Here is a 24,118-nt window from a genome sequence, read left to right on the forward strand (position 1 = left end):
TGTAAGAAGAAAGGTAAAAAGGAGGAAGACAGAACTGGGACTGAAAATGAGGAACGACGTCTGGTTTATGCTTTAGGTAGCCACGTACACTGTCGGTTAAGCACAAGTCACTTCTTGCAACAGACCACTAGCACTTCCTTTTCTCGACACTGTCTCACACATTCACATGAGACTGTGAGGTATATTGTAACTCATCAACCAAGTCTGCAATCTCAGCATTTGGGTTTCACAGGGCAAAAGGGGAAGGGCCCACTGATTTGACCAACGTGATTGCAAAATACAACACTGGAGAAACCAAAAATCTGGGCTGAGATATAAAATGGTGAGAAGGTGTGTCACAAACAGTACGGCTGACTTGTAAAATCCTTCCCTGAAATTGATATTGTTGTTTGTAAAATGAATGGATAGAATCTGCCTCTGTGAGAGATCTGAGTAGAAGTTTAAACATGAAGACAGTATGTGCAGCCTTTCTGCTCCTCATCCAAACACAACAATGTTTGGCTTCAGATGGTACAGTATTCAAACCTTTTTGACCTTCAATTGCTTTTTTATTTCAATGCGATTGTGTATTTTGGAGGAAAGACTGGTTTATTATTTCAAAGGGGACAATTAAGTCAAAACTCAATTTTAAGAGTGGGTTTAAAAGGTCATGACTAAGTGGATTCCCAAACTTATTAAAGTCTTTCCAATCACGGAACATTTTTTAAAGAACTGCTAATATAACAGTACCTAAAATTAAATCATGGTCTGTATAAACTGGGTTCTATCACAAAGATGATGCCTGTTATGGACATCACTGTAAAAAATGCCAAAATTTAACAATAGTAGTGTTCTTGAGTTTCTTATGTTCTAGTGTGTGAAATCTAGAGTAATGACGGAAATGTAAAAATAATCTAATCCTGTTTAACATAATAGTAATGTTCTATTGTTGAATACTCTTGGACATTGACGATGATCTATTTTACTCCTTGCATTCAAGAAAATCTGATTTTATCCTGAACAGATTCTCCATTTCAACTAACCAACAAAGCTTCTGGGTTTTGTTTGGTTAAAACCAATAACCTCTGCAATGATATACGCTGGACCACCGGTGACCGATTGCTGGTTCCCCAAAGGAAAAAGTGCCTGGGAGCCCAGGGGAAAAGTGTTGGGAGTGACGTGACCCTTTACGATTGTGATGAAACCAGTGAACTCCAAAAGTGGGAATGCAAGAATGAAACTGTGCTAGCCCTCAAAGACCAGGAGCTGTACGTCCAGCTCACTGCAGATAATACAGCAATTCTCTCTAGGACAGTGGGACCCAAGAGCCATCTCACTATTTCAGGGACTCCCAGTGGGGCTTGTACAAGAACATACAGAGGTAACTGCACTAAAGCCATAAAGTCAAAACTGCTTTGCAAAGTCATAAGAGGAGGGATAAATATGGCAGGTACTGATCATCTGTAACTGATATTTTGTTTTTCATTTTGGTTAGAAATCTTTTCCATTGGTGGAAATGCAGCCGGGATGCCATGCATGTTTCCCTTCCAGTACAGAGACCAGTGGTACACAGACTGCACTACGACTGACACAGGAAATCTTTGGTGTGCTGTTGAAACAAGATATCAAAGTGAACGCTGGGGCTTCTGCCCTGTTACTTGTAAGTGTGGTCTGCAAATCCTTTCTCTTCAAAAGCATTGCTTGCAAATCACATAATCAGACGAAATTCAGATATTTTAAAATTTAGCACTTGTTAAATGAGTTGTGTGACACAGCTTGAGGGTAAAGGGAGCAGGTAGTTTGTTTTTGATAAAACGTATCTATATCTATCACTGACTCTACAGCCAAAGCAGACTGGAACGTACACCCAATAACAGGAGCATACTACCAGTTAAACATACTGTCGGCTCTTACTTGGTCCCAGGCTGAGACCAGCTGCAGACAGCAGGGGGCGTCCTTGCTCAGTTTCACTGATCCTCATGAGCAGGCCTATGTAACAGGTAAGGTTTATGAATTATCAAGATGTATATAATTTACCTTGGCACCTAAACCTTGGGCATGAGAACATTTTCTGCTATTTTGTGTAAAAAAAACACATTTTCCCCTCTTGTTGGCTCTCCCTCTAAGAACACAACTTCTTACATGAAATATTACAACAGGTAAACTTGTTTTTCTGAATGTACCTTACTTTTTACATCATTCGTCATTTTCTGTGTCCTGTGCTTGGAACAGCTCTACTTGGGACAGGGGGCGCTAAGCTTTGGATTGGGCTGGTTCTGGATCCAGAACTTGGTTGGAAGTGGTCTAATGGAAGGCCTTATAGCTATATGAAATGGGACACAGGTACATCTGTCTTTTGCAGAGGAATAGTATTCAAAGGCTTCTAAGTGACACAAGAAAAGTTTTGCTTTTACATTTTTTATTTTCAGGAGTTACATGAACAGATTATCATTACTCTTTTTTAGTATAAATTTGCTTAATGTGTTAACCCAAGATGCTTTTTGAAAACAATCACTATCTTGAGTATCTTGTTTTAGGACATCCACTCCCTGATCCTGGACAGAACTGTGCAATTATTGAACCAGCTGTACGATACTCATGGCAAAGTTCCCTCTGCAGCAAGAAACTGGGCTACATCTGCTACAGCAAAGCAGCTGAACAACAGCCTACACAAGGTAGAGGTCAAGGTCCTTCAAAGTCTGTAAACTGTTCACCTGGAGTGAATACCTGTCAGGAAGCCCTTGTTTCTTTCATTGTCAGCTGCTGAGACAGGATTTTGTTCAAGTCCTTGGATTCCTTACAACGGCCACTGCTTCTACCTTAATCGTACTGAGAAAACGTGGTCTGATGCTCAGAGAGATTGTCGAAGCAGAGGTGGAGACCTTGTCACAGTTCGCAATGTAGAAGACCAGAGTTTTGTCATCTCTCAACTTGGATACAGTAAGTAAAAATGAAAAGTAGGGTTTCACCAGGCCCCATCAGTTCAGCACTCAGCGAAATGCACAGTCTACTGTCACGCTGGTGATATAGTTCGCTCACATGAACATTACCAAGGCATAGTAGAGAAGTGGGTTAAATAGATCAACCAATGCATCAGCTCTTTGTCTCTGACCTTGCTTTTTGAGTCAGTGTTCAAGATCAGAAACAAGATCAGAACAGTGCATTTCTAATATATTTATACTATTCTCTGGACATAATATTTGTAGATAGCATAAAGTCTGCTGCATTGTGGTCATGACTGTTTAATTCAAAGACCTGAAATCAATCGATATCAGGGCTTCTCCAAAGGTAATAAAAAAAAAAATTAAAAACACGGTAAAGCTGAGAAGATAGGAAGCTATCCTTGTGATGAATCACAAAAAACAAACCAATGAACAGGTTTCTTGGTGTTTCTTGGTGTATTTTTTCTATGTCTGCAGCATCCACTGATGAGCTCTGGATTGGGCTGAATGACAGAAAAACAGAGGGTCTGTTTGAGTGGAGTGACCACTCTACTGTTGGGTTTACAAGCTGGGAGTTTGGGAAACCTGCAGTCTCTACTGATGTTAAAGACTGTATTCTCATCAGGGGGGAGGTAAGGCACCCCACATCAATTTACTCATATGAATTTTCATATAAATGCAAATCAAATGTTCCAGTTACCAGGCGATCAAGATTAAGTAGCAATGAGTAGTGCTATGTAACATACAGTATTCCAACCGACAATGTGGAACTTTTTTTTTTCTCAATATTTTGTGCATTCCTGTGTTACGGTAGAGTTAATGCTGCCCTAAGCAGCACATGCAGAAATCATGTGAACAACTATTGCCTTCTTCTTTGTTGTAGAATGGAAACTGGGCTGATCGTGTTTGTGCAGAAAGACATGGTTTCATTTGCATGAAGCAGAGTGCAACGAGACGCACTGGACATGAAGTGGAGCTGGATGTCGGCTGCAAACCTGTGTGTTCACGTTTACTTAAAGACAAAACTCTTCTTCATGGTGTAACACTTCTGAGTTAAGACATCTTAGTTATGTGGAGTCTTTGTAGAAAGTGCACGACTAAATTTAAAATTTAAATAAAAAAAATTAAGCTTTATTCTTTCTTAAACAGAAAAATTATGAAACTGTTAGAAGTAGAGCTGAAACGATTCCTCGAATTATTCAAGGTACTCGATTACAAAAAATGATCGAGGAATTTTCTCCGCCTCGAGGAATCATTTAATTTCAAAAAAGATCGAAGAGTGGCATTTCAAATAGAGTTGACGCCATGTTTAGAGAGTTTTAAGACCCCTCAAGCCACCTCTTTTTCAAAATAGCGACTAGCAACAAATCTAGCTTCTTTTCTGGAGTTTGGAGACTAATATGAAAGCATGTATTGATCTGCATCAGCTGCTTGTATCTCATATCTCATCAGATCGCACGGAACTTGGAATTTATCACCCAAAGTCACTTGATTTTACACTTGCTTGAAACAAATTTTCATTTGAAAATAACTGCTCTTTAACTTAACAAAAATGTATTTTATCCGATTACTCGATTAATCGATGGAATTTTCAGTAGAATACTCGAATACTAAAATATTTGGTAGCTGCAGCCCTAGTTAGAAGTACAGCTTTTGCCGAGGTAACTCCATTTTACAAAGGTTTGAAACTGCAGTAAAATGAGGCAAATATTGGTAAAAAAAAAATATTTTTACTGCTTCCATTTTAAAATAAGGTCCAAAATACTGTTTAGCAAACTGATCAGAAATACTGCAGCTCTTAATTACAGAGAAACTTCTGCTCAGTGTTGTTTCTCACTGGGCTTGATGCACTCTTTTGTTTTCCATCAATCAAGGGTTGGAGAAGACACGGCTCATATTGCTTCTTAATTGGTACACAGGCCAAAACTTTTGATGAAGCTAAGGATAACTGCAAGAGCTCTGATTCTTATTTGGCTGATGTTTCAAACAGGTAAAAAGGGAGAGGTTTTTAGTTGCATGTATTCAGATTAATTGCATGAATTTTATGTCTTACTGAACATTCAAGCTTTCTTTGGTGGCATAAAAATACTAGGATCATGCTTCTGTCTGAAATACTTTCAGGGTGGATAACGCATTCCTTATCAGTTTGGTTGGAATGAGACCAGAGACGCACTTCTGGTTGGGGCTTTCCAACCAGAAAAATGGTCGTACATTTGTGTGGACCAACACAAACACAGTGAGATTCACACACTGGAACGCTAACATGCCTGGTAAGAATAAAACCTTGCACATCATCTCTGAGATGAGATGGACAACTGCTTCACAACAATCATTTCACAATCCCCCCTCCCTCCGTATGTATGTAAGGTCACCGACAGGGCTGTGCTGCAATGAGAACTGGAACTTCTGCTGGCCTTTGGGATCTCCTTCCTTGCACCAATAGGGAGAAATACATCTGCAAACACCTGGCAGAGGGAGCAGTTGTAACTCCTGTACCACCTGTTCTTACCACTCCTTCAAGATGCCCCCCTGACTGGACTCCACTGGAAACCAGAAACTACTGTGTCAAGGTACAAAAACAACACCAAAAAACATCCTCAAAAGAAATACGGCTCTGTTTTCTAGCTAAACATAAGGACTTTCCCAGTGATCTTGAAAAAGTCTTAGTTCTGAGTATTGGCATGATCATAACCTACAATTTATTATCAGATTATCAGCGCCAGAACAGTTGATATCTAATATTATTTCTCAGTTTCTCTGTCTGGGTCATCCAGGACCAGATTGATTTACAGCATGTAGAAGTCCCTATCATGGTGACCAACAAGGTTTAGCAGTGAGAAGAGACATCTGTGTTTTTCTCTGCTGAAATTGACTTCTTAGATTAATTTTGTAGTAATGGTGGACACTGGAGCTAAACTGTCAAAATGACAAAGGACAAGACCAGAAGAACACTAAGAAAGGAGAATGATAGAGCACAAGCTAAAACACGGGTTAGCTGTTTGGGATAACGTTCAGCCCAACCCAAAGTCAGCAGTTATTCTGCAGTGGTCTGTTCAAACTTCAGAGTCCATCAAGTGAAGAGTGAGGTTACGTACGTTACCAAGCTCTGCTTGGTAGGACATAACAAGGATTCACTAACGTTACAAGTTACAGACACGTCTGGGAACGCCAGGCTGTGAGTAGCAATAAATAGCCTGGTACTCGATTGAGTTTACGAAGTTTGCGTCCAACAATAACGCTACGTAACTAATTACATTAAATTGCCACTTCGTATCTGGTAAAAAGTTGCCTTGATCAAAGAAAAGTAAAGTTAAAAACAAGATTTATTCTTGATTTATTTGCTTCAAAACAAATGCATGCCTTGGTAAGAGTCAGCACTAGTACTCATGGGAAACAGTCTTTATCCCCAAAAACACTCGTTTTTCCAAACAGTCCTCACAGCCCTTCTCACAGCCTGTGGTTTCTGTGATACAGCCTTCATCTGTGCTTTTACACTGTTAGATATAAATATTTCCATCATGTGTCCAATCCTTTCAATGAAGGCATAAAGCCCAAAAGTGCAGATTTTGGATCCGTTTTATACATTATTTTAATTTTGACACACATTTTATTTATGGCACCTGTCAATCCTTATACCCACCCCAAGTGCTTTCTGTTGCACCTAGAAAATTCTTATGCTGCCCATAAGTAGATCTATATAACCTTGGCTCGTTGTCTTGTGCTCCAGCTGTTTAAACTAAGTCGCTCAAGTCGCACACAAGCCAGGACTTGGCATGCAGCCGAAGATTACTGCACAGCCATCGGGGGAGACCTCCTCAGCATCCACAGTCAGGCAGAGCTACAGTTGTTAGCTGGGTAATGTATGACTGGAAAAAAATAACAGAAAAAAAATCAAAACAAGCTTAAGTTGTGCAGCATCAGCTGAGCTTCATGTATGCTTTGGCTTAAAGACTTCGGTACCGCATGAACCCAGTCTGGATTGGATTGAGGGCTTCTGACTCAGGAAGTGGTTACGTATGGAGTGATGGATCTCCAGTGAGTAAATAGTTGTTTTTAAATATTTCAGTCAGTGAGTTTTAATTTAGTTGAAACTAGCATTGTCTGCATTTGAGGCTGTGTGCTTTTTTTTTTAGCTGCAGTACCAGCACTGGAGTGTTGATGAGCCAAACAATAAACGCAATGTAGAATTCTGCGTTGAACTCGTCATGGACAACATTTTTTCAACCCGGGGGTCATGGAAGGTTGTTCACTGTGAGAAAGACCTTGCATGGCTGTGTCAGGTCCAAACAGGTATAGTGAGGGACTGACACATTCCTCCCTCACTTATATTTGTGCACTGCTTACTATCATTTAGGTGCTCTGTTAACTAAAGTGAATGCAACAGTCCTTTATTTATTTCCATACAGGAGTGACTCTTAAGCCAGCTCCAGACCCTCTCCCTCCTGGTAAGAGAAACATTTATCTATGCAGCAGAGAAAAAAAACATTGACCCAATTTAGGTCTGGAAAATATTCTCTAATGCAATAGCAAATGAAAACCGTACAATAATTATTTTTAGGATGATCATGTTCAGGGCTTGACATTAATTTTTTTGTTTACCAGCCACTGTGGCTAGTGGTTTCCCAAAGTAACTGGCCACTCAGCATTTTCATTAGCCACAGTTTTGTTGTTGGATAACTATGTTGAATATGATTAAGGCCCACTATGACATGCTAAAGTTTGCTTGAACTAGATTTAGTGCTCTGATGGAGTTAGCCAGATACAGCTTTTATGTGACATTATCTTCATTTTAAAAATCAACATGAACTTTACTGAACAGCCACACAAGAGGGTATCTGTCATCTGTGCATGATTTAAAGCCAGAAAATATTCATGCAGTGAAGCTAAAGCGACAGCTAGTAGCGAGTGGCTGCCCTACAGTTTAGACACAACACATGCCCAGAATTTCAATAAAACAGAATGATTATTTCATCTATCTGCCAAATAGCAAGTACACAACATTTGGTCTTTAGTTCGCTCAACATGCACATCCCTGACTGTAACAATAAATGTTTCTAAAATGTTTGTAGCCTTCAATATGACCTCAAATGGATGGATTGAATGGAATGGGAATCAGTATTACCTTTTGAGAACTTTAATGGTCATGGCAGAGGCTCGTGACTTCTGCAAAACACAGCATGGTGATTTAGTAACCCTAAACAGTGAAGCTGAAAACATCTTTCTGTGGAAATTGGTAAGCAAAGACTATGAACTTGACTTCTTCACTTAATAGCCATGATGTACATAATAGGCAGAGAAAATACAGTAATTTGACCATTTTTGTCATCTGTGTGTAAAGTTATTACGCCAAATGTATGGGTCTTTCTGGATTGGCCTGACTGTAGATCTGGATGGAACATACGAGTGAGTACAAGTAAAATACTTTTGAATGATTTAATTAAGATGATGAAAGAGGTGGAAGCAATGCAGCTTAGTTTGTATTCTGTAAAGTAGCTTCTGTTTAAAGTCTAGTAAACTCACTTTTCCAATTGTTTGGGTCTGGTGTCATAAACTCATGGAGGGACATATAAAGTTGCCTTTAGCCTGCTAGATGATGCACTTGTTACAGCAAGTTAGTGTTTTACTTGGATAAAATGTGCAACAGTGTCCAAAATAGAATAAGAGACCTTCAAGAGCTGAGTAAGACTTGAGCTGTCCGTGGATTGGCACTTAAAAGCAGCCTCTTCTTGTTCTTAATGTGGATATGAGAGGTATGATATGAGACCTGTCCTACATGAAATCAAGAGTAGAACTCTTTCTGTCAAACCATTTTGCTGTTCATACCCAGCATAGTCATAAAAGAAGATGGTAATAAAAGTTAGAGAGCAAAAAAATGGCATTTTCACGACTTATTAACTGACTTATTGTGTTCAACAAAGGTGGATTGATGGCTCTCCAGCCGCGTTTGAATGGTGGGATGATGGACAACCAAATTTCCAAAACAATGATGAAAATTGTGCAATCATAACTCTGTCTTTGGGTAAATAAGTTAAACTCATTCAGACTCCACAGTTCATTGTTTAAACTTAGATAGTGATTTAACGTTTTGGGTTGTCTTGCAGGGTTATGGAAAACAAGTAGCTGTGGGCTTCAGAACAGTGTCATCTGTAAACGTAACAGCACACGATCCACCCGTGCAACCGTACAACCAACTGTTCTTCGAAAAGGTGGCTGTCCACCAAACTGGAAAAGATTGAACTCGAAGGTCAGTTGATACTTGAAATCAGTGTTTTCCACATGCAGAAAACATTTAATGAGCTTCTTGGGTATATTGGGGCCACTAAAGTGATAATACATGTTGCCTATTTCAGTATTTAAGTAGTTTTTTATTTAATTTTATTTTTTTACTTGAGGCAATCATCACTTTCACTACAGGTACAAATCAAGTTGTGGGAAACACTGAAAATTGAAATGTGAATTTTTGAAAAGAGGGGAACACATACTGTTGCACAGAACCTATTTCTCCAACCTAAAAACACAACAAGCCTTGACTAAACAAAACATTGATTGTTTTTCTTAATTAACAGTGTTACATGATTATTAATAAGGAGAAAAAGACGTGGGAAGAAGCAAGGACACACTGCAGAGCTATGGGAGGAAATCTGGCCTCAATCCTCTCGCAAGATGAACAAGGTTAGACTTTGATCATTTCTCATTTAATAAGACACAAAACTGCAAAACGTCTGCTCGGTATTAAGGCAAATTCAGAGTAAGAGGGCCTCATCATTGACAGGATTTTGAACAGAACCCCTGCATTGTCATACATATATACACTCACCGGTCACTTTATCAGGTAGACCTTGCTAGTACTGGGTTGGACCCCCTTTTTTCTTCAGAACTGCCTCAATCCTCCGTGGCATAGATTCAACAAGGTACTGGAAACACTCCTCGGAGGGTTTGGTCCATACTGGCATGACAGCATCACGCAGTTGCTGCAGATTTGTTAGCTGCACATCCATGATGAGAATCTCCCGTTCCACCACATCCCAAAGGTGCTCTATTGGATTGAGATCTGGTGACTGTGGAGGCCATTTGAGTACAGCGAACTCATTTTCATGTTCAAGAAACCAGTCTGAGATGATTCCAGCTTTATCCTCCTGACTACCAGTAGTTCAAATTTTTTCTCTGTGGAGGACATGTCTTAACCTGAATATCTTCCAATTACTTCAAACTACTGAATAAACTCCTCATGCCATCTACAGAGGACATTTGGGGCTTTTCAAATGATACCAAATGTTAAAGGGTGAGGCTTTGGTACCTTTCTCTTTTTCATTAAGGAAAATGCCGTCCATCAGTGCAAGTGCATTTTGTGGGAAGAGGAAAAGTAAGTGTATAAAACTTTTCAATATGCAAATTTTGGCTTGGAATTTTGGTGGCATATTTTATATGGGACTCTTGACAACACTTGACATTTAAACAATGTCTGAATAATTTTTTTAGCATTGTAATTACCTGTTTAAAAATTGTCCTCTGTAGTAGGGCTGGGCAATTATGGTAAAAATAAGAATCCTGATTATTTTAAGTGATATTGAAATCACAATTAATATACACAATTATTGATTTATTCAAAAACTTCAGTACTGATTTAAACACAACTTTAAAGAACCAGCAAGTGGCACATAGAGTATTATTGATACACATAAGTCACACACACTCCCTGTGGCTGCACATGGAACACAGAAGAGCTATGAAGCACAGGAACTTGCATAAATCTACAGTGTGTGGCATATCAATTGTTTTTCTTCGATTATATTGTTTTTATGATTGTCAGATGGCAAAATTGAAATCACGATTAAAATCCAATTAATTGTCCAGCCCTACTCTGTAGTGGACATTACACACTTAAAAATGTTGGGTTAAAAACAACCCAATATGGGTTATTTTTTAACCCAACACTAGTTAAATATTGGACAGAACACATGCTGGGTTATTTTGACCCAACAAGTTGGGTTGTTTTCCTTTAACCAACAGTTCGGTTATTTGACCAACCCAGTTGGGTTGGTCAAATAACCCAACAACAGGCTCAATTTGACTACACTGATGGGTTCTTTTTACTCAGCCAGTTGGGTTGTTTAAATAACCCAACGTTACCCACAAGAAGCTAATGATCACTGCTTCACACGCTCATGTAAATGGTAAATGGACTTGAGCTTATATAACACTTTTTCTTGTCTTTGACTACTCAAAGCTGCTTTACACCGCAGGTTACACCTACCCATTCACACCCATTCACTCTCACATTCATTTTCAATGTTTAATGTTTCTATGTTAGTTGTCCATCAGTACTCTAACACGTTCACGCCCTTTCATAAGCCACTGACGCAGCAGTGGGAGCACTTAAACAACTTAAGTGTCTTGCCCAAGGACACATCGCCACGTGTTGTCCGGATCTGAGCCCAACATGTTGGGTAGTCCGAAATAACCCAACACAATATAATGAAAATTACAACCCAACAGCTAATAACTCAACTGCCAACTACAATAACCCAGCAATCTGGGTATTCAAATTACCCAATTTAATGAAAACAACCCAATTAAACTAACAAACAGTCTCAACCCAGCTGTTGGGTTGAAAAAATAACCCAACAATTTTTTGTGTGTAGTAGTTATTTACTTCATTTTGTTCTGTTTTTTTTTTCAAATGGCAAGAAAGGGACTCATTCTCAGAAACAGAGAGAATTTCACTGCGGTTGTTGATAGAAACTCAGATATTGAGTTGTCTGATGAAGAAGATCAAGATGCAAAGGCAGAGGAAGATGATTTAGAGAGCTCTGAGGATGAAATCAGGCAGGGCAAGCAGATGTCAGATGACAGAACGGTCCACATCTAAGTCCAGTTGGTGTCAACTGTGGAGCAAAAATCCAAAGTACACCTTCAGTTTGTATTGTAAAAAAGGTCCAAGAAAGACAGAAGGTTTGCTGCCCCCCCCGGTCGCAGATCCAGCTGCAAGGGCAAAACATATTTAGTGTTCACAAAGTGCAAGGTTTTCCTTTGTGTTTCCAGAAAGGGAAACTGATTTTTGAAGTATTAAACCAAATAAGCACAAAAAAGCAAAACAAAAATGAAAATGGACAGTTAAACTCGTTCTTTCATCCACTTTTTGCTATTTTCTTTGGCACTAAATGACTGCCATTAAGGTTCAGTTTCACATGTTTGGCGTTCCGATGTCCTCTGTTGTAGACACATGATATCTGAAAAACAAAAACTTGTTTTTCCAAAAAAGTGTATTTAGTATTCTTATGACCTGACAAAGATTGGGGAATCTTAAAAACTTTGTGATTGGACAATATTTTTTTTCCTGGTAGCCAGGAGGTTAAGACATGGAGTGTAATCCTGCTGGAAGTAGCCATCAGAAGATGGGTACACTGTGCTCATACAGGGATGGACATGGTCAGCAACAATACTCAGGTAGGCTGTGGACTTTAAACCATGCTCAGTTGGTACTAAGGGGCCCAAAGTGAGCCAAGAAAATATCTCCCACACCATTACACCAGCAGCAGCAGCCTGAACCGCTGATACAAGGCAGGATGGATCCATGCTTTCATGTTGTTGGCGCCAAATTCAAACCCTACCATCCTAATGTCACAGCAGAAATCCAGACTCATCAGAGGCAACATTTTCCAACATCAAGGCATTTTGGCCCACAGAACTGCTGCACAATGGATATTTTCTCTTTTTTGGACCATTCTCTCTAAACCCTAGAGATGGTTGTGTATGAAAATCCCAGTAGATCAGCAGGTCCTGAAATACTCAGACCAGCCCGTCTGGCATTAACAACCATGCCACGTTCAAAGTCGCTTAAATCACCTTTCTTCCTCATTCTGATGCTCGGTTTGAACTGCAGCAGATCCTCTTGACCATGTCTACATGCCTAAATGCATTGAGTTGCTGCCATGTGATTGGCTGATTAGAAATTTGCGTTAACAAGCAGTTGGACAGGTGTGCCTAATAAAGTGGCAGGTGAGTGTATGTGTGTGTGTGTAAATATATATATATATATATATATATATATATTTTTATATATATATATATATATATATATATATATATATATATATATATATATATATAGAGAGAGAGAGAGAGAGAGAGAGAGAGAGAGAGAGAGAGAGAGACAGACAGACAGACAGACAGACGGACAGACAGAGAGAGAGAGATATCAAAAATGGGTTGATTACTATATTTTACAGTCTATGATTAATTTCAACAGATAATTTTGAACTTTTGGGGGGATTTGACAGTTAGTTATCACTGTGTACTACAATTTTCAGTTTTTTTGACCGGGATGTTGATCAAGGCACCAACCACAGACCTGTGGATTGGTTTGAACTGTAGAAAAAATCAGCAGCATTATTGGACTGATGGTCAACCAAAGAAATTCTACAACTGGAACACAGTAAGTGGACACCTAATTCTGGATTACAGTCTCTATCAAAAATTTACATTCCACATGTAAATCTTCTCGTATGAGGATCTGTATTGTGTTACAATTTTTTTGTGTCTCTCTCCTCCAATATTCCAGGAGGGTAACTTTCACATCAGGCACGATAAGGTAAAATTTTCCAGACACTGACACACCACAGGATTGTTTTCTTAATGTTTTATTTCATATTTAATTTAATTTTGTTTTTATCACACAGCTTATAAATCATTACCCCTTACCAATCATTTTACCCTAACCTTGTTAACCACTGTGTGTTTTTAAAGAGGACTTTAAATTTACCATTAAGTTTATCATTTCTTCTGAAAACCTGTGCCCCCCATAGCACAGCAGGACGCTGCACTCCTTACCTAACCTAACCCTCCGAACCAGATCAATATCAGTTATTGTAACATATTTTTTTCTACTTGTTTGTTTCAGTAATATTTCAGGTAATCAGCGTATACATTCTTATGTTAAGTGGGATTTAGTGGTAACCAGTTAATATAACCATTGCCACTGACATTTCTACACAAATAAAAAAATAAATTAAGGCTGCAAGCAGCATTGGGCGGGTCCTCGTGCTCTCGCTGGTCCCTTATGCAGGTTTCTCCTCCACTGTCAAGGTTTTCCCTTTTTGACTCTCTTAGAGGTATCACAGTTGACATCATGTATTATTGACTCCTGCTCAGTCACATGACCTGACTTTCAAGCCAATACCACTTATGGTTTTGGTAAAGATGATCTTTTTAAGAAAGAGCAAAAATGTGGAAAAGTCTAATTTTAAAGGGCAAAATGACGGCTTCCTGTGTGAGACGGGGCTTTCGGGCCCATTGGGTAATTTGTGTGTCTCAATGAGACTAACATTTTGACGTTGGTTTTATCTCACTACGACATTTCTACTGCCTGTTGGAGACATTTTAGTTTTTTTAAGTGCCTAGGTGGGGCTAGAGAGAAAATTATGGGATGTTAAGGTCAAGTTTCATGTGAGGTGTGTGCCAATTTTGGTGAGTTTTTGAGCATGTTTAGTGGGTCTAATAAGTGACTTAGTGGCAGAGTGAGTATGGTTAAGTGTCAAAAGAAAAAACAATAGCTCTTCTAGCTCTGCTAGTAGAGGTCCTCACCCTTAGGGCGAGGACCCTAATTAATCAACAATTTAAAAGCCCTTTCAACGCCCTTTTTACTGAATCAAAGGCATTTCAGTATTGGTCAAATATATTACACTTCATTTTGAAGGCATTCAGTCAAAAAGATGCTGTGAGTGACTTGTTACTGCTGCCAAATGTTTTACTTACATAGTCATCCTCGAGATATCTTGCACTTTATTGCAGAAAATCTATCATTTCCTGTCATAAATGATCCTGGGTCTGACCACTGTGCTTCTTTCCTTGAACTTCACTGTGCTTCAGACCAGAGAATGTATTGTTCTGACCAGTAACCCTGAATACTTGGGGAGTTGGACAAAGGAGTACTGCAATAAAACCAATGGATATGTCTGTCTTCGTAGTGTTGGTAAGCCCATTATCAACATCATTCTGCAATGGTTTAGTTTATTATCTTAAAGTTTTATGCAAATGAAGAAAACTATCCCACATTTCTATATTAATGAGAATCCCGATTATTTTAAGTGATACTGAAATCACAATTAATACACACAATTATTCATTTATTCGAAAACTTCAGTACTGATTTAAACACACATACATTTACACTGTGTGGCATATAAATTGTTTTTCTTCGATTATATTGTTTTTATGATTGTCAGATGGCAAAATTGAAATCACGATTAAAATCCAATTAATTGTCCAGCCCTACATGGTGAAACAAAAAAACTGTATCATGGTATTTTTTAAGACTGGCAATGTCATGGTTCATCGTTGTGTTTTAGGGCTGGGACGACGTGCTATTCTTGTGATTCAATTCCGTTACGATTTTTGGGGTGCCGATTCGATTTGAAGTGCAATTCTTTGATTTTTGCCATTTTCAGTTTGTTCTTTAACACCAGACCATGTGAAAAGTTAAATGTTGATGATAATGTCTATAGACTATTTCAGGAGCCATATTTTCCCATAAAAAGCACATCACGTGAGTCGGAGAAAAACATTTCACCCTCTGCAGGAGAAAAGTGGTAACTTTTTTTTCAATTCAGCTTATAAACAAAGACTGAAATGAGGGATTTGAATTTGATGAACAATTGATTTTTTTTTGACAAAGAATCCAGATTTTGATACTGTCAAACAAAAAAATCCCAATATATCAATTTTTGATTTTTTCTCCCACTGTATTTCCTTTTTTTCCTACGACTGGGCTAAACTATAGGTTTATAGTGTTTGACTTGTTGTCAGGAATACATAGACTTTACACCCAACATTTAAATGCTAATATTTATTTTACTAAAAGCTTTATTTTACTGTGGTCTCCTGATAAAATTATACATTACACCCAGTTATGACAATACATGGAACAGTTCATGAAAGATAACATCAAAATAAAATGCCAACAACTTGGCCTGTTTTCAGAGTTTCTTTTTCAAACTTCAAAACAATTTTTAAAGATATTTTTAAATAAGTATATGATATTCAATATCCAATATTTTTTTACCATCTCAATTAAGCACAAGTTAGACGACAGTCCCAAATTCAACAACTGTAATGCCAAATGCTCAGCATGTTTTACAACAGATGGATTTTTTAACTGTCAGGTGTTTTGAAACCCCAAAAATTCCAATTGGAAGACAACACTCCTCTCCTGGGCTTCACTTTCTGTGATTGCATATGGGAAATTAGGACCATGCAGTATGAACCATGTACAGGTCTTCCACTTAACACTAGCTTGTTGTAATTTCAAAAACAGACACAATGTGAAACTGAATTTGTGTCTTTTCTGTCTCTGAACAGACCCCTCCTTTCCAGACACAACTACAGCACCATCCACTGACTATGTCAAGATTGGAAACGACTCTGTCAGGGCCGTCTCTGAAAAAATGACCTGGTATAATGCCAGAAAACACTGCCAAAGCGAAGGTGCCTCACTGGCTAGCGTGCGAAATTCTTGGTCAAAGGCATACATTGAGCTGATAGCTCTTAATGGTCCTGTGTGGATTGGCCTGAACACAAGAGAGGTATGGGACTAACTGGACTTACTCCTGCTTGTTGTTACCTTTGCATTTTTGTTAGATACTGTAGAAGCTATTGATAAACGTCTCCTTCTCTCACCTCTCAGATCAGACCGTGACCTTTATCTTAGCATTGTAAAACTGTTGATCTGTCTTTTTATTGAAAAATTCAATTCAATTCAAATTTAAAATCAATTCATAATGTTGATGCCTTTTTATGATGGCAAATTTTTTCCCTTGCATTTGACCTGTATATCTGGGTCTAGATGTCTGAGGCGTCTAACAACAAAATATGTGAAAAGGGGCCATGACTTCTTCATCCTTATTTGCTAGGTAGGGGCCTGAGCCCTCTTGAGAGGTCGAGGTCTCTTTGAATTCTTAGGATTATTCTTTTTGTGTTTCTTCCGCACCTTGAACCCAATTGCCTTCCTTAGACGTTCTAAAAGTCATAATAAAACATGCCACATATAGTCATGGAGAAAAATGTACAATTCCCGTAGTTTCGCAAAATTATTACTCTGAAGCGCCACCTTGAGAACCCATAAATCTGGAAAAAAAAAATCAGCTCCACTACACACTTTAAGCTACACGTCTAAATTATTGTGCATGAATATAATTCCACCACCAATGAAAAAAATTATTCTGTCAAGATGATAAAATTCCAACAGGTAGTTAACAAATTATCCATGAATTTCCAGTTTAATGCAATTTTTGGTGATTTGTAGGGAAGTATTTGAACAAACTTGTCCCAGAGATTTTTTTTCTGATTTTTTTCTTGTGATCTGACAGAAACTGACTTAAAGTTGAGAAGGGATGGGTACCTTTCACATTTGAAACGATACGGTACCAATGCCCGATACCTGGCAACCGGTACGGGTACTCAACGGTACCACTTTTCGGTACTTTTTTGTGTTTATGTGGTAAAAATATTAATTTCTTTAATAATCAAATGTTGCATTTTTTCAATTTAACATATTTATTCTTCAATATATAACTTTGCAATGCTGTGTTCATGTCCAGCATGGAAAAACACCTACTCTTCCACTCTCTCACAGTCACAAAGATACATTTAGGTACCTAAACATGGTACCTTTTGATTTTACGTGAATCGGTACCCGGTACTTTTGACAGAATTCGGTCGGTGCCTATAAAATTACCTCATTCGGTACCCATCCCTAAAGTTGAGTTCATAATTTCTTACTTAAAAAAAATCAAAATAAAATAAAGATCAACTTCAGACTTACATTATGTTGTAAATAAAGGTATCACTGTATCACCTTCAAACAGTTCAAGTCCTGTTTTCTTCCGTTTCAGATTATAAACTAAAACAACAGTTTTGTTTTGTTTTTTTTTATTTTACATTTGGAGCTTAGTACTCAAGCGCACTTATAAGGCACTGAAGCTATCTCAACAGAAATGGATACGTCACTCACACACGCATTGGGCCGAGTAAAATACTTCCAACAGTACCTTATCCGAGATGTAAGCTCCACGGGGAACAGTCGGTCGACCTGTCCAAGGAAACCAGTAATGGAGTCCAGTGGTCGTCCAGCTTTGCCAGGGGACTGAGCATCCCAAAGTGGTCCAGAGCGCTATCTTGTTGATGTCTCACGTTTTTAGGTAAAAAAAAAAAAAAAAAAAAAAAGAGTAAAAAAAAAACACCCAGACGAAGCTAAGATGTGTAGCTGAGTCAACTTGCTGCTGCACACCGTCCGTCACGTCTTCGTCTCTGCTCTAACGAGAAGCTAATTAAGTCCTCAAACGCCTCAAAACTTCGAGCAGAAATTCCTTGATTTGCAGAAATGTCCTTCTGTAGATTTTCTAATACGCTACAACACAAGTAAATACGTAACATTTGAGCAAAATTACTAACAAACAGATAAGTTGGATAACCCCACTCAAACCTCGCACACGCCTCTTTCCCTTCTCGTCTCTCCACGTTGTTACTGCATGCACGTCACGTGACCCAATTAGCACGCCCCACCAATAGACTGTATGAAATATAAAACACATACAGTCAATGATCCCACACATTTTTATACAAACACGTATTTTAACCACTCTTTTTTAACACATTATCAAAACAATTTTTATTCCTTTTTAATCACCTGGCTATAAGGCAAGGCAAGGCAAGTTTATTTGTAGAGCACAATTCATACACAAGGCAATTCAAAGTACTTTACAGCTAAAATAAAATAAAATAAAATCACAATAGGCAAAATAAAATCATTGCATAAAATCACATCATAAAATATTAAAAATGATTAATTAAATTAAAAGAGGAGAGTGCAGATAAAATACTTTCAGTTGTTGTATGCTATGCTAAACATAGCTGTTTGAACATTGTTAGAGTTGAGTCCTGTCTCACATCTTCTGGCAGACAGTTCCAGATTTTGGGGGCATCAAACTGGAATAAAGCCTCACCTTGTTAAGTCCTGACTCTGGGCACCAGCAGAGGAGACCCCTCCCTGAGGTTCTCAGAGACCGAGTTGGTTCATATGGGTCTAGCATGTCCGAGATGTATTTTGCCGCTAAACCATGAAGAGACTTGTAAACAAGCAGAGCTGTTTTAAAGTCTATTCTCTGAGCCACAGGAAGCCAGTGCAGAGACCTGAGCACTGGAATAATATGGTTGTATTTCCTGGTTCTGGTCAGGACCCAAGCAGCAGCGTTCTGGATGCACTGCAGCTGTCTTACAGCTCGTTTCGAGAGTCCAGTGAGCAGGCCGTCACAGTAATCTAACCTGCTGGAGACAGACGCATGGACCAGTCTCTCTAAGTCAGGTTTAGACACTATTCCTTTAATCCTGGCAATGTTTTTAAGATGGTAAAAAGCTGCTGATGATATTGATTTGATGTGGCTGTTAAAGTTCAGGTCTGAGTCCAATAGCACCCCTAGATTTCTAACCTGGTTACTCACATTTAGAGAGAGAGTCTGAAGGTGACTGATAACCATTTAACCCTATAAAATACTCCACAAAATCTGAACAATGAAAAAAATTTTTTTAAAAGCATCAGCTGTACTAAAGGCTGAGTCGTTTCAACCAGTTTAAGGAACAGGGGTAAGGGCAGTTCATTTTTTAATATTTGCCATTTACTGTTTTCTGGAAAAATGTTAAGTCTGAGCAATAAAAGAGAAGATTTTGAAGTTTGACTAATCTTTGCTTTCAGACCGGAGGGTATTTTAGATACATGGAAGGCTGGCATCTCACCATTATCAACTGGGATGTATCTGAACCAACCAACCTGCCCTGTGTGTACGTGAATGCGAAAGGAAAGTGGAAGACTACTAACTGTGATATGGAAAAGGCCAGTGTTTGTATGAAGACTACAGGTAGGGTTTCTATACTGTATTCTTAAACTTTACTTCTTTCATGCACTCAGTATTTTTATGTGAATGCTGGCATACATCATGGCTTCAGTGTTTAGCTTCACCCCAAGTGGTGACATTGACTCTATTTTTGTTTTATCTTTTCCTGTTATGTTTGCTGGTGATACCATTATCATTAATAAGATAAGGATAATAACTAGAATTGATTAAGTAGCCTACTTTTTTAATATTCAACTTTCTTTATTGCTTTTACATAACAACAATAGTTCCATTCAGTAATATCTGAAGAGAATGTGTCATTTTTTTATTATTATTTTTTAACCAACAAGAACAACATTAACACACATTAACAAACAACAAGCCCCTCACCCCCACCATACCCCTCCTCTATCATTCATTCCCTCAGAAAAAAAACAAAAAACAAAAACAAAACAAGGCTGACAATAATAAAAAGTTAATGAAAAATTACAGGTTTGTCAGACCAGGTTCTCAGTCCATATGACATTATTATTATTATTATTATTATTATTATTATTATTATTATTATTATTATTATTATTATTATTATTATTATTATTATTGTATATATTTTGGAGAGCTGTGATCTAGTATAGTGGGCTTAATGTGCGATCCTGCACTGAATAAAGCTAAGTTTAGCACAAACAGATGACTTGTGTGTTCTCTAAAGGATTCCCTCCAAAACATCATCTGAAATTTTCCGTCCCAAGTCTGTCGCCCATACAGTTTTGGAGAGTTTGAGCTGAATAAATGGCAAATATTGCACCCTTCACTGCTGGAAGAGGCTCCAGGAGAATAACTAAGTCTGAGGGGGAAGGAAGGGTAGGAACATTTAGACGCATAGAGTGGACAAAATTCCAAATTTGGAGGTACCTAAAAAAGTAGCCTTGAGTTAATAAAAAAATTTCAACTTGCTGTTGAAAAGATGCAAATGTTGAGTCTTGATAAATCTTTAAAAGGTTTTAGGCCCAGCCTAGCTCAATTAGAAAATGCACTTTCTAGTAAGGACTGAGGAAAGGCATGGTTTGCTGAGACTGAAGTCTAGACAAAAAAGGTTTGTATCGATATCTGTGTTTTTCTTTCTTTCTTTCTTTCTTTCTTTCTTTCTTTCTTTCTTTCTTTCTTTCTTTCTTTCTTTCTTTCTTTCTTTCTTTCTTTCTTTTTGTGTTTGTTTTGATTGTATCTTTGTCTCTTAAGTAAGGTGAAGTCCATTGTGTAAGTCTGTTGACCTCTCATTACAAAGCTGTTATGGTATGCAACTAGATTCATTGTAAAAATAAATACAGTGAAAGGGGAAAAAATATCTTTGGTACTGAAAATGAAGCTTTAGAAGCGCAAAAACCTAAAAGTCTGTCTTTAGCCCTGCCTCTTTGTCTGTGCTTCATCCTCAGATGTACCACCAACAGAGTCAAGTGAATACCCAGGACTGTGCCCTGATGGACCAGACATGTCAACACTTGATCAGCTCAGATTAAGATATTCATTCACCTGGGTGTCTTTTAAGGCTAACTGTTACCTAATTCTGCCAGACAGACTTTCTTGGCCAGATGCATCTGCCAAGTGTGCAACACATGGTAAGGAGTTTATATTGATTGTGTGATAACTTCAAAATGGCTTCGTTCTGATGATAAAGTCCTCTTTTTTTTTGTTGCTTGTTTGTTGTTTTTTTTCTGTGAAGGTGGCACTCTTGTCAGCATCGAAGATCCCTCAGAGCAAGCTTTCATCTATAGCTATATTCAGGTGTTTAGGGAAAGCCTAGGCAATTTCTGGATTGGCTTGTATATAACTCACAAAGGTACGCTTAAATCGTCTGCTTTATTGTGACCACAAACAGAAAGTAACACTTTTTAAAGATTCTGCAATAACTCATGTTAAACAACGCTAGGTACAGGGAGTAAATCTGTGATCAATAAAGACAAAGAATCTGTACAACGCTGCATCATCCATATAATGGTGTCAAACAAACAAACAATTGTGATGACAAACCAGTGAGGAAATACCATCCTGTTTTGACCACACACACACACTCGCACTTAGAAAAAAATCTGGCTGAAAAAATCCAATTTACTTTATGTAAAATGAAATAATAGTGAATATACGATTAAAAGTGTTCCTCTTCTGGATGAATGAGGTAACTTCTGAAAAAAAATTAACTCTGTTTGTTCCCAGGCCAGTTGCGTTGGTTGGACAAAGCGGTTGTGGACTACACTAACTGGGAAGACGGTCAACCTTCATCATTTAGAGCTCGTTATACAGTAATCAGAGCATGGACTGGTAAATGGGTGTCAAGTAATAGCCGTTATGCAGCTATTTGCAAAGCCCCTAAAGGTGAGGCGGTGACCATCTGACACATTTAGTTACTTTGAAAGTGGGAGCCACATGTGAGGCTTGAGAGAATTTTAAATAATACTGCCTGAAATGTTGAGTTTTTGATAAACAATTTAGAACAGTTATAAACAACTCATGTTTTTTTTTTCATCTTTCATAAAATTCAAATTCAGTTAAAAAGCAAAATGTTGCGGTATTGAAATATACAAGACATCCTAATCAAAGCATCACATGCTGCTCATGGCAACGTTAATTTCTCACATTCCCTCACTGAACATGTATCACAGAACAATGAAGCTCATTAACATATTATCCTCTAATATATTTTTGAATAAGGTTGTATATTTATTATTAATTATTCAAACATGTTTGTTTCCTCACTAGTATTACTACAAGCACCACCAACTACAGGTAAGCAACATTTATTTGTTTTCATTTCATTATGATGATTCAGTTCCTCAGACTTATTATCTGTACTTTTACTTTGTGCAGAAAATCCCACGGTGAAGCCTGAAACCAACAGCGGCACCCTCCTTCCAGTTGTCCTGGTCATTTGTGTGACTGCTCTTTTGATCGTCATCATCGTGGTCTTGTTCAAGAGGTCTGGCCGCAGCTTTCCTGTCCCAAGAATGTCAAACGCCTTTCACAACCCTCTCTTCTCTGCCCACAGAGGGCAGTCATAGCCTGTTCCAGTCACGATCATAAAGTGGTGGGAGAGGTCGGAGAGGGGAAGTCAGCGGCTAGCTTTAAATCTGATTGAGCACAAGAAAAAACTTTTGTTGCTTCTTGTTTTGATTCTGCAGGTACAGTGATTATGCTTTATATGACGGTAACTGGCTTTAAAGGTCCCGTATGATGCTCCTTTTCTGCAGTTTAATATGGATCATTGATGTCTTCATGAAATGGTAGTAACATGTTTTGGTCCAAAAAGCCAATAAATCAAGCACAGCAGCATTGTTTCCAGGCTCTCATAGTCCCTCTGTCCAGAATGGTCTGATTTGTGTGGGCGTCACCTTCATATGTAAATGAGCCACCGCTGATACCGCGTCACTGAGAGCGGCGCCATGTAACAATGACTATCGGGCTCAGAGTGCACAATGTTTAGAAAACAGCAAAGCTTGTTTACTGTAACATTACAGGCTAAAACAACAGGCTAACTGCAGCTAAAGTTAGCATCCTGAAGCTAACACAGAGACAGGGGGGACACTGAGGAAAAGCTCTTACATCTGCTCCACAGCACACAGCATTTAAGATACTAACATTTCTAGGGTCCGAGGTTTGTTAGTGGATAGTTTGTTATGCGCCTGGATTCAGGACCAGTCTATTCGTTAGCCCTCTGTTGTACTGTCCAAAGTTGGGAAAGCAGTCTGCCATGAAGTGACTAGCACACACATGTTTTACTAAGTGTAGCTGGCACATTTCCTTGATAAATGAACTCTAGCCTCTTAGTCTTGTCTTCTTCCCAGATGGGAAGCTTTTGCATGGAACTATGTGGCTGTTTACAGCCAAAAACAAAGCAGTGATGTCTCTTTGGGGAGGGGAGTGGGCGGGGAGGGGGTGAGGGGGTATCTGCTCTGGTGGACCGATTAGGTCAGACTTGCTTCTGATTGGTCAAAAAAGGGAATCGCTGACGTCGGCAAATCCCTAAAATTCCAAACAGGATTTTACATTCACAAGCACTACTAAGTGCAGGTTTTGTCATTAAATATCACATTTTGTGGGCTGGGAGGAAAGCCAAAGACCCACTAATTTCACTAAAAGACTTAATAAAGTGATTTTTGCATATTATGGGACCTTTAATGACCAAATGACGTGTCTGTGGAGAGTAATGTGAGCAGATTTCTGTTTGTCTACACATAGGACTAAACTAATCAAGTGAATGTGAAAGTATTCTGTAAACCAAGCTTAATAATGTGTGCTGTACATTAAAATTGAAATATGTTGCAT

General features: G+C 38.4%; 1 protein-coding gene across 1 annotated transcript; it reads left to right on the forward strand.

The window, feature by feature from the left end:
- The first annotated feature begins 374 nt into the window (after positions 1 to 374).
- Positions 375 to 23,687, forward strand: LOC141804425 (macrophage mannose receptor 1-like). The gene is made up of 31 exons (XM_074688840.1): positions 375 to 510; positions 1,004 to 1,360; positions 1,475 to 1,639; positions 1,824 to 1,979; positions 2,212 to 2,322; positions 2,517 to 2,654; positions 2,740 to 2,919; positions 3,399 to 3,553; positions 3,805 to 3,918; positions 4,796 to 4,911; positions 5,043 to 5,191; positions 5,289 to 5,491; positions 6,649 to 6,776; positions 6,872 to 6,956; positions 7,055 to 7,211; positions 7,328 to 7,366; positions 7,991 to 8,154; positions 8,260 to 8,324; positions 8,840 to 8,940; positions 9,023 to 9,165; positions 9,488 to 9,593; positions 13,232 to 13,356; positions 13,483 to 13,512; positions 14,790 to 14,892; positions 16,278 to 16,501; positions 19,666 to 19,828; positions 21,235 to 21,417; positions 21,522 to 21,638; positions 22,013 to 22,171; positions 22,556 to 22,582; positions 22,664 to 23,687. The coding sequence occupies exons 1-31, from the start codon at positions 447 to 449 to the stop codon at positions 22,852 to 22,854; spliced, it is 4,218 nt and encodes a 1,405-aa protein (XP_074544941.1). The 5' UTR covers positions 375 to 446; the 3' UTR covers positions 22,855 to 23,687.
- Positions 23,688 to 24,118: the final 431 nt, after the last annotated feature.

The sequence above is a fragment of the Halichoeres trimaculatus genome, unplaced genomic scaffold (assembly GCF_033239565.1).
Source record: "Halichoeres trimaculatus isolate MK-OKI-2021-1 unplaced genomic scaffold, fHalTri1.1 fHalTri1_scaffold_15, whole genome shotgun sequence".
NCBI lineage: Eukaryota > Metazoa > Chordata > Actinopteri > Labriformes > Labridae > Halichoeres > Halichoeres trimaculatus.

Excerpts from the sequence above, each read along its gene's own strand:
- LOC141804425 (XM_074688840.1), top strand. The coding sequence starts at position 447 with ATGAAGACAGTATGTGCAGCCTTTCTGCTCCTCATCCAAACACAACAA. Across the intron at positions 1,980-2,211 it reads TGAGCAGGCCTATGTAACAG|CTCTACTTGGGACAGGGGGC; the intron begins GTAAGGTTTATG and ends TGCTTGGAACAG. Across the intron at positions 3,919-4,795 it reads TGGATGTCGGCTGCAAACCT|GGTTGGAGAAGACACGGCTC; the intron begins GTGTGTTCACGT and ends CCATCAATCAAG.